The 13,474-nt window shown below is 47.5% G+C and overlaps 1 protein-coding gene across 2 annotated transcripts in view; it reads right to left on the bottom strand.

Moving 5' to 3' along the window:
* Positions 1 to 8,681, bottom strand: part of TTYH3 (tweety family member 3) — a 74,837-nt gene extending 66,156 nt beyond the window's left edge. For both annotated transcript variants that reach the window (XM_063171750.1, XM_063171751.1), the window contains exon 1: positions 8,542 to 8,681. In XM_063171750.1, coding sequence (XP_063027820.1) covers positions 8,542 to 8,664 — 123 coding nt within the window. In that variant the 5' untranslated portion in view covers positions 8,665 to 8,681. The remainder of the gene's footprint in view (positions 1 to 8,541) is intronic.
* Positions 8,682 to 13,474: the final 4,793 nt, after the last annotated feature.

The following is a 13,474-nucleotide window of genomic DNA, read 5'->3' as shown; positions in this document are numbered from 1 at the left end:
ACATTTGTGAAACATCCATTCCCCACATTCCCTGTTCCCCTCGTCCAGGAATAAGTCCTGCATTGTTAGGGCTGATTAGCAATATCTTTTATCCCTAATTTCACACTACAAAGGGCTTTCATGCATATGCACGTGTGGCACCATTCTGAGCCATATCAGCCAGAAAAAGCATTTAGTGGTGACCGAGGAAATCAAAATCCGAGGGTGCAGCTCCAGTTGAAGTGAAGGTGAAGGGGAGTGTCAGCTCTTTCCCTGGATGGTTTCAATGCTGCTCTCACCATTGACCAAAAACCGCTCATTTGTTAAAATAATAACTAAAAAGAGAGCTGGCACTCATTACATCTGCTGAAGCAAGCAACCTGATAAGCATGTGAAAGCACACATTATTGCAAATGTTACCCTTATGTTCCCCAGTGCTTGGAGAAGGGAAAGGCACAAGCATCTGACTGAGTTACACCAACTGCTGTGGCCATGGATTGCACGCTAACCTACTTTTCTTTTTTCTTGCAAGAGAATAGCCTTGCAGCCTTAGCACACAAATGACTACTTTGCAAAAACGTGCACATTTGCAGCTTACCAAACCCTAAAGCTCACAATTACAAGATCAGACTCAAACACTATAAGTGGCTCATTACGCAGAAATCTAAAAAAAAAAAGTTTGAAATGAAAGCTTTTGCAACATGAAAGTACTCTGTGTTTTGTTCTTTCCTAGTTTATTTAATACAAAAAAAAAATAGCATCAGCATGGCTTTGCCCCACAGCCACTATTCACCTATAGACCTCTTTGCCATACAGCAAAAATAATTTCTGGTTTGTGAATAAATGTAACCAATTCCCAGTTTTTCACTGCTGCAACACATCAGTCACCCCTTGAAATGGAGGAGAGGAGAGGATTTCTAACAGTGATGACTTTTTTGTTTTTTCAGACTGTCATATGAATGCATCCCCAGGACTAGAAGCCTTGCATGAACTTGATCCTCCTTGATTTTAGCTCATCTGTCTTGTTAATCATTGTCATCAGCTAAAACAAAGGACTGGTAGGATGACATACCCAGAAAGTGCAGCAGTCTTGACAAGAGAGGAGCAAAATTACTGGGCTTGGATACTACTACTACTACTACTATTATTATTATTATTATTATTACCACCTCCTGAGTATTATGAGTCTTATTAATGTCTTAAAAGTGAGAATTGAGGTTCAGTGCAGTAGGTAATCCTGATATATTCCCAAGTTTCTCAGGTCTCATCTGAATCTTAGAGCAAATAAATTCCCAGACATCACATCCCTTCCCCCAGCTATGGGAATCACATTCAGCTGAACACAAGCCAAGTTCTCCTACTCACTCAAGGGGAATGGGAAATCTCACCATAACTGGTGGAGAAGTTACTACTGAAAATTAAAACAGGAACAAGAAGAGAACTGACAGTCACCAAGAGGTTAATGCAAACAAGGTGCTGACTCCCCTCTACCCTAAGAAAATTAAGAGTGAGCACCACCTTACTCACTGCTTGCTTGCAGCCACCCAAGCAAATTCACCTGACATCAAAGCCTTGAAAGAACGACTCCAGGAGAAGCTTTGGCCATCACCACTGGCCCTTCACAGCCATCCTCACAGGCACAGGAGTGTCACACCTGGGTGACCATGCAAGCTCTGCCACAGCACAGCCACACAACACAAACACCACCAGCTCTGGACTTCACCCTTCCATCAGTGGGTGCTGCTGGGGGCAGGGGAACAGGAGAAATGGTGCAAAATTAGCCTTGTCCTGGAAGAAAAAGGGAAGGAAAAAACCAAACCAAATGAAATAGAAAGAACAGGAAAAAAAAGGCAGAAATTCCAAGGGGTTGAAGAGTGCTTGTTCCTCTGACTGTCTGCTCTGCAGACACAGGGCAAAAAACCTGATGAGACACAGGCCCATTACTTTCCTCTCTCTTGTACTCAACGGACAGGTTTCTGTTTACAGGTTCCAAAATAAATATAATCCCAAAGTACAAGTAAGAGGTCAAGAAGGCTTGTGGTACAGCCCCTTAATCCACATTCAGAGCCTTGGGATTAAGTCAGAGAAAGCACCTGACTTCAGTGCCCTTAATCTCCAGAGCCATGCCTAATGGGATATGTTCTTCTGGGTGAGAATTTCTCACTTTCCCTAATAACAAAATGTAAAGAACACTAAAAATCCACATCAACAACTGCTTGCTTCACTGGATCAACATTTAAACAAAGGCACTTTGTTAACCTGGAGACCACAGATGTTCCTCTGCTCAAGAAGGCATGAAGAGGAAAAGCACAAAAAGAGGCAAGACACGCTAAGACTGAAGTGAATTTGCTTACCCCTTTCTCCAGACTGCCAGAGATCAGGTTTTGCAGACCAGGAGTCAGATGGTGTTACACTCATGGGGATAAAAATGGAGCATTCTCAGCAAGACAAATGTTGTGTAGGTGCAGAAGCACCAGGGTGCCAGTGGCTGGCCACCACAACCAGACACATTTTCAGCTCTGGTTCTGCCCTCCCAGCTGAGACCAGCATGGTGCCTTCAGGGCACCACACGCTCTATAAATGTGTCTTCAGGCTGGGAAGCTCACCAGGCTGGCACCTTCTCTGTGCAGGATGAACAGTTTTGGGATCCCACCAGAGAAGTAAGCGAGCAGGGTTTACATCTTTGCACACTCACCTGCATCTCCTCACACTCACCTCCACAAGGTGTTTCACATTTTCTCCAAGACACCTTTTACCCCTGCGTACTCTGCTAAAACCACACCTTTAAAACAGTTGGCTTTTTTGACTAGAGCAGGGTAATTACAGCCAGTGTTTCCAGAACCTGCCAGTTCTCAGGAGAGCATCTGAAAACGTGGCAGCACAGCATGGGTCAGCAAAACAAAGCAAGGCTGCATACAGAAAGCTGGCAAAGGTGGAATTTTTTCCTCTCTGCACACCATATGCTGCTGCATGACTGGATGAATGGTCAACAGAACACATTTTATGTCTACCTTTGGTAAAAATCAGCCAAAAATAGCCTTGGTTCTACCTTTCTGGTTATTCATTGTGGCGCTGCTCATCAGTAAAGGCTCCTCCAGATCAAAGAGAGAAGAGTCAGAGCACAGCACCAGTTTGCTGATGGGAGGCATTACTGCATGGTTACTCATGGAGCTGACACTGATGAGTAAAGGGAAGAGGGAATTTACCAGCAACTCTTAAAAAAATAAAAACAACTTCAATTTCATCAGACAACATTGGATTCTACTAACAGGGGTCACTTAACCTCTCTGGAAATATGAGCAAACTGGTGCTACAGCAGGATAGCTGATCAGACCTTGGAAGGGGTCCATCTGTTCTTGAAAGAAAGAAACCTTCAGTCCAACCCCTTTAAAAAAGGCACATTACCCTCTGACTTTGAGCCAACTAGACAAAAACACGTCATCCAACTTGACTAATACACATGTTTCCAATTTACAGAAAGACTCTTGGTTTCAAAATTGAAATAAGATGCCAGTACAGTAGAGGAAGTTCTAAAACAATCTCTATAATCCAAGTTTTCTGGCAGTTTGGGCTCCATCATATTTCTCCAGCCAAGAAACACTTCCAAAGACGACGTTAGCTGTTGTGTATGGGGAAACAGCCTCACAGAGCCAGAAAGTACCTGACAGAATTAATTCCTTGCTGAACCTTTGGCTATGGGTTCAAACACACATGCCTTGGATTAGAGTCTGTGTTGGGCTTACACAGCACCTTTCCCTGCTGGATCCCTTCTCAGCACACGTACAGAGGGAGAAAAAGAACATTACAGCACGAGAGCACTGACAGAGGCATGATAGGAAACTCCTGGGTGACAACACTGAAGAGAGCATCTCAAAGCCAAGGACTAGAGCATGTCCCTGCTCTTGTCACTGCTTCCTTCAGCACGACTCTGCATCTTAATGGGTGTGAATCAATCATCAGTCATCTTCCAAAGCACAAACAGCTGCCATTACACCTACTAACCATGCATCTGCAGCTCTGACTGTACTGAGGAGGCACGAAGCCCTGCAAGGGATGAGTTTCAAAGATGCTGGAGAATTTTTCTTCATTCTGGCCTGACTCACACATAACCTTTGCGTTTACACAGGTTTGTGTCAACATCGCCAGTTTCCAGCAATGAAGAAAAAGCAGAAACTCCAAAGGGCTCCGTGGTTTGGCTTTTACAGCCTCTTTTCTCCTTCACTGTTCACAGGGCACTTCTGAGCCCACAGCCAGACTCCAGAGATAAAGTGCCATAGTCTCATTTTCTGTCAGTGCACAGACACCCTGACTGGAGCAGATATCCCATTACCTGTTGTTGTGCTGCATTACAAAGCTATTCAGCTTTTCTGTTCCTTTCCAGCACGTGACCTCCATGCTACTTCAAGGCTCTTAACCAACTCTACCCTGAGAAAGAAAGTGAATTCAATGCCACACAGCTAAGTCAGTCACTTACATTGCTAAATAAATTAAACCAGTGACAGCAGCAGTCTCAGGACCATCTCACTGGGCCAACCAACTGAACTGGAAAGTGGACAGCACTGGCAAGATCATCATGATTTGGTCAGCAGCAAAAGGCAGGGAGACCTGAACTGGTGTTAGCATGATGCTGTCAGAAGGAACAGGAGCTCTGCTCCATTTTTACATTCCCTTCACTCTAGAATTTGTGACTCACTACACAATGAAAAGGCTTTGCAGAGCACTGCAGTATGACTCAGATGAGAATACAGCCAGAACAAAGCTGTTCATATCAAGATATTTTCAACCCCAATGATTCATGGGAGGATTAGGAAAAGAACTGGTCTGATAAGATCCTCTGTAGGGAGGACTATGGAGCAAGTCCTGCAAGTGGCACACGAAGGCAGCTCTGACAGGACTCTCCAGCATGCCAAACCCCTGCAGAAGAAGGACCACAACCCCAGCTCAGTCTACATGGAGATTCACCTCAACTCCTCCAGAAAAAGAAAACAACTGGTTGCACTGCTTGTAGTGGCAGAAGCAGAGCATCTGAAGGACATCAGGATACACATACATTTTTAAACAATCTAGTCCAGAGGGGAAGGATCTGTTCTGCTCCTCCACACTCACACACACTGGTCTAACCTAATGCAACAAGATATGCTGTGGGAGAAGATAAAGAGTAAAGTAATACCAGAGAGAGAGAGTGTTTTAGAGGCTGGCTCAGGTGAAGAAGGTATGCAGCCAAAACCTGCAGCTGCACTGATCTCAGCCCTTGGCAGCAGCACTGCCATGAGCACTTCTCATGCTCTCAGACAAAAGGAGGAAGCCCCAGAAGGTTGGTACACAATGGCTGCAGCCTTGAGACAGCCCAGCACACAGCAGGCATCCCTGCTGCCCTGGCCAAGGGACCCCTTGGGACAGAACAGCAGAAGCAGCCACTGCATCCACATCCTGCTGGACATCCCCCATCACCCAGGGTCCCAGCAGACTTAACAAAGGCCTAGACTTCAAAGAGTGGCAGCATGTGCTTATCTGCCCTCCCTCTGAGAGGTTTCAGGGCACAATGGCTGGGCTGCTGCTGCAGGGGAAGAGCAGCTTGGCATTACCCTAATCCTGCTAGGCAGAGGTGCAAAGCCTCTCCAGGCAGCAGCCTCCTCACCTGCAGCAGCACGTGGCACTGCAACAAGTGACAGGACAACATGCAAACTGCATTCCACTTCTGGCTGCAGTGGGATGTTCAGCTGATGCACAATTTCAAAGCCCATCACAAAACAGGAGTACAACAAACAGGTGGGTATTTACTAAAAGGTGACTGAAGAAAAGAGTTTTTTTAATAAGGAAAGTGCTGCTTTCCTGTGGTCACGGGTTGGGAAATCTTTTCTAGAGAAGCAGTGAAGAATCAGAAAGGGTACATTGCTTCCTTCCTCAAAACACGTCAGAATGGGACTGGACACTGAGCCCAGCTGTGTGGCTATTTATGACAACAGTCCAGCTCCCAGATGAACAGGAGCCATGCAGTTTAGCAAAGGCAATTCTTCCTCACTGGTAGGGACACCCTGCCCTTACCTGTGCCCATAAACTTCCTCTAGCATCCCCCCCACTGACCTCTCCTCAGCCCCTGGGGAAATCAAATGCAGTGTGCAGTTTAATAGTTCATACTTAAGAATCAGAGTATCAATCACTAATGGAATAGAAAACAAAAACATACACAATTTGCACCAGTGAGACCTACAAAGTAAAGATAAATAAGGCAAAGTTAAAATTAAAAAATGGACTTCCTAATTTTGAGGATGTATATGATCTCACATGTTAAATACAAAAGGTTCCTAAAGATAAGGAAAGACAATGCCAGCACAGGCTGCACGCAGAGCAAGAGTTGCAAATCCATTAAAAAAATCTAAAATTCAAACCAAAAGGCCTTCAGAAGCATTTAAAAGCACAAGAGAGCATTTATCATTACAGTTCCCAGTGCTGGATTAAGTTTCCCTGGTTCACTGCATTAGAATTAATCTATGTGCCTACGAACTCCAGAGCCAACTTGCAGAGCCACAGCAGCAGCGTGGTTATATAACCACAGCTCTGACAGCACAGGCTGCAGTGCTGCTGGAGCCTGCCTGCTACCCCTCACCAACACCAAAACCAGCAAAGCTGCTGCTGCTCAAACCACTCTCTTGGTGACAGACGCCTCAGTAAAGCAGACATTGGAGTTCGGATTTGATAAAATGTTTTCTTGAGGGCTGATGTTAAGGCTTAAAAGGCCATCGACTGCTGTGCAAGAAGTCCTTACTGCCACCAAGGGAGGGGAGGCAGCTACACAGGAGGAGAGCAGCAGAAGGCTTTAAGTGGGAATATGATTACTGTAGAAAAATTATTTGACAAACAAACACAACCCCAGATTATTGCTAGGAATGCTTTTAAGCAATTTAAGTGAAAACTGGTACATCTGCTGTCTATTCAAAAGGTCACCGAGTGCTTATTTCATGATAACACACTCCCAAGAAGATCTTTCAATGAACTCTTAACTTCTGATCTCCAGGATTGCATATCCCTTGTTTTGAAGGCAGCTACCCTCTGAGGTCATGGAAATACAGTTCAGCTGCTGTGCAGCGTTACATCTGCATGTGGCCATCTTGAACTCTGCTAAGCCAAGGGAACTAAAACAAATTAACAAATTGAAGCCTCAAAATACAAAGTTAGCTCAAAAGTCCCTTTGATTTGCTGGTATAAAGATATTTCTTTGTATCTACCCACAGCTCTTTAAATACATCTCTCACATTTTGCTCTAGCTTCAGTCCTCAGATCTGTTCATCTGTTTAGAACAAAAAGCCAAAACATACTGCTTCCTAAAGTATTTCTAATACCTTCTACTCCTAGAATAAACAAGAACTGCTTAGATGCTTTAGCCTTGATGCCTGTGTGCATGATAGCAGGCTGTGTATATAGGACACTGCAAGTATGTTCAGAAAAGCAAAATGGTGTTTTCAAAACCAGAGACCGTGGCAAAACGAGGCAGCAGAGTCACTGCAGCTCTGTTCCAAGATGACAGCAGAGAACACAGATGTTGGAGCACACAGATTCACTCCACAATCATTTTAATTACATGCCCAGCCAACCAAGCACAGGATACAGGCTAAGCGGCATTTAAAAAAAAAAAAAAAAAAAAAAAAAGAGCTGAACACAAGTATTCTGCGAGCATCCTCCTGTGCACTTGATGCTAACGCCACTCTCGTGCATTAAGTCATCTGTTTTCCAGCAGGCAGGCAGACGGTTTGGAAAGGCACTGCTGGCCTCGCTGCGGGGCTGGCAGCATCAAAGGGGATGGTCAGTGCAGGCTGCACAGGACTGGCACAGAGGGGATGGATGGTCAGAGGAGCCTGCACAGGACTGGCACAATCAGAGGGGATGGATGGTCAGTGCAGGACTGGCACAGCCAGAGGGGATGGATGGATGGATGGTCAGCAGAGCCCGCGCAGGACTGGCACAACCAAAGGGGATGGATGGTCAGCAGAGCCTGCACAGGACTGGCACAACCAAAGGGGATGGATGGTCAGCAGAGCCGGCACAGGACCGGCACAGCCCATGGTGGCTGCGGGCAGCCCCGGGGCTCCAGGCCGGGACGGTGCCTTTGCCCGAGCAGCGCTGGGAGCCGGCCGGGCCAGCCCTGGCTCCTGCCCCGCTCCAGGGGTCGCTGAGCGATGCGGGTCAGCGGGCACACGGTGGCATCGGGTCGAAGGTTGAGCTCACTGATTCTGGAGTGCTTTTCCAATCTCAGTGATTCTATCAATCTATAATTTCAGCTTCTGCCAAGAAGAACCCGCGCTCCGGGCAGGCTGGGGGCAGCTCGGCGTGGTGACCTCCCGCCCCAGCCCCGCCTGGCCCGGCCCTGCGGGGGCACCTGCTCCGGGAGCAGCGGGGACACGGCACCCTCGGCCACCCACCCGGGCAGCCCCAGCGGGGGCCGCACGCCCCCTTCTCCTCCTCCTCCTCCTCCTCCGCCTCCGGGCGGGCCGAGCCCCCGCTCCCGCCGCTCCTCACGGCCGGGGGCGCGCACCCCGCACCCCGCGCGGCCCCGGGCAGACCCACCTGCTGGTACTCGGCGTCGTGCGGTCGGAAGTCGGCGGCGGTGAGCTCCCAGCGCAGGCTGAGGTGCGGCAGGCGGTGCAGCAGGCTCACCCACCAGGGCGGCGAGTAGCTCACGCCCGCCATGCCCGCGCCTGCCTCACCCCGAGCCGCCGGCCATGGAGCGCCGCCCGCCTCACCCGCACCGCGGCCGCCGGCCCCGCATGGCCGAGCGTCCCCCCCGCCCGCTGCCGTCCCTCCGCCCGCTCCCGCTCCCTCTTTGTTCGCCCAGAGGCTCCGCCGCCCGCGCCCGGCGCCGCCCGCCCGCTCCCATTGGCGCCGCCGCCGCCGCCCCGCCCCGGCCCGGCCCCCGCCGCTCCCCCGGGACCGGGGGTCGCTGCCGGGCCCCGAGCCCCCGGCGCTGCGTTTGCTTCCCGGTGCCGTGAACCTCACACGGCCCCGCGGGTCTAACAGCGGGAGGAGCGGATTGGGTTCAGCCTAAAAGCCAGCGGAGTAAAAGCAGTTTGTGCCGGAGCAAGTGGTAAAGGTGGGCATAAAGTCATTTATTGTTAGCGCCTCTCCAGTACATCTCAATGCCCGTCCAAGATCCAGAGGCAGCAAGTTTGTCCCTCCCGAATTCACAGTTGTTGGAGGCAGAATGTCATCCAGCACTCCCTTGGCTGGGCACACACATGGCAATGACAGCGACAGGAGCACAGGTGAACATTTAGGAGACACCTCCCACTGTGTGACAGCACGACGGGGAAAAATAATAAAATAATAATTTGAACTAAGTCTTGGAATCTCTCAGAATACCTCAAAAAATGTGCAGATCTGGCACTTGAGGACATGGTTTAGTAGCAAATATGGTCATGGTGGTGGGTTGATGGTTGGACTTGGTGATCTTGGAGGTTTTTCCCAACACAATGTCTCTGTGACTATGGGGTGCTGGGCACAGGGCCACGTGTTAACCCCTTAAAGCAAATAAACACAAAGAACATTCTGCTGATGTTCTGACAACTTCAATAGCTTTTGACTAGGATGGGATTTTCATATGAGTATTATCAACACAGCTAAAAAGAAATCTTATCACTCACAAATAGCATTAAGACACATGTCAGAGGGTTTAGAGCCACGTGCTGTGTGCACAAGTACAAGATATACAAGGGTACAAGATAGAAGACCTCAACTCCCTTCAGCTTTCTCCAAGAAAAGGATTTATTTTTCTGCAGAAAGACAGCTAAACATCAGCCAATTTTTTTTTCCTTATTATTTTAATTTTTTCCACAGTGCCAGCAAGGATGGATGGAAGAAGGAATTCTTTCAAGGGCCAATGGTCCAACATATTTCACCTCCAGTTCTAACAACCCAAAGGCAAGGAGCAGAGAGACCTCGCTGGGAGCAAGAGATCTCTGCCTAAGCCCCTTCTGACACAGAGTTTATGCAATTTGGCACTAAAACACTCAAGGCTGGAATCTGTCCTGCAGATGTAACCACAGCCACGGGCTTCTGGATGGACACAAAACCCCACCAGGCTGCAGGTCCCAGCACCTCTGTCAGCATGTGATGGACAGGGGAGAGAAGCTGCAGCCAGGACACCACACTGAGATCCTGTTTGACAGGGCTGATGTAAATCAAACTGCACAGAAAGTTTTGGAATCAATGACAGGAAAAGCTGGATGCTGTTCCATGGGGGTGGGTGTTTGAGGCACTCTGTGGGGCTGGGGGTGAGTGGGAAAGGGAGCAGGGCTGTGTGCATGCCTCCCCTCAGCCTCCTGCTGCTGAGACAACTGGATTAAATTAGAGCAGAATGAGGACTGGGGATTACAGAGAAACAGAGGCATCAACAGTTTTCATTTCTCCCCCACAATTATTTATAATGATATGGGAAAATGAAGAGCAGAATGGATTCAGCAAACGAGGAATAAGAGACAAACCACAGGATCCAGCACTAGCCAGACTTTCCATGGCATTCCAGCCTGTTGTGCCACATCACAAAGAAATATCTACAATTCTTGGATGTCTAGCATCTCTCATTCAATCCCATCCAGGTAACTCTTGAGTACATGACCAGACAGTTATCAAGGCTCTCATGTTTAGATTATATCAGCCTTTTTTTCCTTCCCACACAAATAAGTACACTCTCTTTTGCCAAAGCCAAATGAACAAACGAGACACTGTCATGACATCCCAGGAATAAAATCTAACAGTAAATCACCCTTGCATGAAAAGCAGTTCTACAGTCAAGCAAAGCAAACTGCAAATGTCAGCTTGTTCACTGGTAATCCTGCTGAAAAGTGACCCAAAGAGCAGTATTAGTGTTTGCTAACTTGCTCTGACAGTGGCTTTGCTAAAGAATCAATGGACAAAATAGGCAGATGAGAAGTGTTCCTCATTAAAGACAGCAAAGATAAAAAGACTAGTTTAACCTCCAAAATAAGGCAGCCAGGGCTGTCCTCCATCCTCTTGAGACCACCAGGCTTCTACAGAAGCCTTCCAAGAAATGCAGCATTTTTCACTCTTCACAAGCTTCTGATTGCAGACATCCCTGCTGCTGAAGTGGCACTGGCAATGAGAGCACCTTTTAAACCAGCAATCTCCTAGCCCTGGCTTTTCTGATTCACTATGAAATTAAATAATTCAGCTTTTAATATAATGTGGAGCAAGGAGTCTTCCCCTTTCTGTCAAACCTAATGTGTGCCACAAAAGGTTTTAGCTAACAATACAGATTAAAAAAAAAAAAAAAAAAAGGCACGTTTGCACTCCAAGTGCCAGCAGATGGATGAGTTACCCTCTTGAGACAGGGACTAAATTACAGATGGTCATGGGGAGGTCAGGGAGAGAACCGTGCCTGGCACTCAGCTGCCACTGCCGGGCCACACCTCTGACTCTGCTGCTCCATAAACTCTGCCCTTGCATCCAGCCGTGCCTCCTTCCCGCTGAGCTCAGCTCTGCCTCCATTAAAACTACCCTGCCTCTCCTCCCAGGGCTTCCTCTCTAATTTTCTGCTCAAAGTCAAAGGAAATAACAAAGCCAGGGCCCCCAGCCATCGCTGCCCCCTCCATGACAGCTCTGTCTCCAGCCTTGCTCTCCCAGCAAAGCCAGGGATCTTCCCAGCTGACTTCTCCTCCCAGCTTGAAGGACTTCCCCTGAGTGGAGGCATCTGCAGGCAGGAACATATATTTGGGTTTTCAAGCCTTTCCTCTGACGTCCTGCCAGGGACTTTCAGGTTTACACAAAGAATAGCCACTACCATGGCCAGCAAAAAAAAGCTTTCAGCCAACTCAAAGAAATAATAATAGGTTAATTCTTTCATTTCCAGTCCTGAGGCAATATTCTCTCTCTTTCTCATGTTTTACTGGTCTTTTTAAACTGAGTTCTAGGGAAATGGGTGGAAGATGTGGAAATCCTATTGCAAAAGCACCTGCCCGCTCTTTTCCCCAGAGAGCCACACAGAGAACATTCTATTATTTAGTTAATTGCAAAGAAACAATTACAAAGGAACTTGGCAAACTCTCTCTAATCACAGCAAGACCCACTGCAGTCCAGTAAGTTCAGCAAATTAGCAAATAAGTGAACATAAAAAGGAAAGAATAACACAGCTCAAATTGCACTTTGTTCGTTTGTTTTGTCACTCTTCGTTTCTATTTAATTATTTAAGGTATTTCTTCATAACATTCTGGTACATTTTGTATAATAATGAAGGTTTACTAGCATGGAAATGCAATACGTGGCTATTAAATATCTACCAAGAGAGGGAAGAAAACTGCCAGTTCTCTGAGTAGATTATAGAGAGCCTGTTCAGGAAAAATTTCCAGGTTAGATAAATAGAAGGTTCTGCCACAATTTGTATAAGTTCCAAATAAGGATGATTGCTCAATAATGGCAATGCAAAGCAATGTTTGTTCAGAACGTTGTAACTTGTACTACAGGCACTCATGGTCAATCCCATTTATTAAAAGCTCTTCTAATTTTCCATGCATATACCTAGAGGCCATTCCAGCCTTTTTTTACAGCAGCACTGTAACCAAGTGACAGATTTTACAGGATTCCATCCCAAAAGTCAGAGCCCAGCAGAGACTTCCAAGCTGTGTTACATTGCTGAGGCTCAGGCTCTGCTCTGCAGAGCTGATGGGCTGAGGAGGGGACAGGAATGGCATCCAGGTGTTGGATTGTCTGGCTGATGGACAGGATGTCCCTCCTGTCCCCCCTGCTTCTTCCCACATCATTTTGAGCAGCAAGATTTTATGACACCTCCGTTCACACTGCCAGCAATAGAAGCCCTAGAGGAGCTCATGTGGTACCCAGTGTAATGTTTGTGAGGCAAAACCCTCTCCAAGAGAGGGGAGCTGGGACAGCTTGAGCCACACCTTGGGCTGGGACACTGGTTCAGACACAGCTCTGTGAGGGGAACACCACAAACACTGTCCTGGAGAGCAGGGGGAGTCCAGATGCTCAGGTTTGAAAAGGGAAGTTGGGGGGACCAGGCAGGGAGGGGCAAGGGGAGCAGGGTGCAACTTCATCAGTGAATCAGAGCAGAGTGAATTCCTGAGAACACAGCAACCCTCACTGCTCAGGGCTCTTCCTTGAGCACCACATGTAACCAAAGTGCCAAACACACACCAAAACCAGGCCAGGCACTGGGAAGGGATGTCAGGGCTACCTCCACCAGCACAGCAGCACTCCAGAAAACAGAGGAACTCATGCAACACCTGACCACCAACCATGCCTGGAAATCCTTCCCTACAAACCTGGAGTATAACATGGAAATTTTGCTCTTTGCCCATTGAATGAAACTTTTTTTCTCCCCTTAAAAAGTTTGTATGAGGAAAGCAATTCATTAGCTGACAAACCTACCACAGAGAGATGCTGCAAAGCTTGCAAGAGTCAAGGGCATTCCAACTTCAGCTGCAGACAAATTATGGCTTAATATAACTAAGTGTGAATGTTTAATTGC

The sequence above is a fragment of the Melospiza melodia genome, chromosome 18 (assembly GCF_035770615.1).
Source record: "Melospiza melodia melodia isolate bMelMel2 chromosome 18, bMelMel2.pri, whole genome shotgun sequence".
NCBI lineage: Eukaryota > Metazoa > Chordata > Aves > Passeriformes > Passerellidae > Melospiza > Melospiza melodia.
Note: the sequence above shows the minus strand (reverse complement) of the source record. Positions and strands in the feature narration are given on the sequence as shown.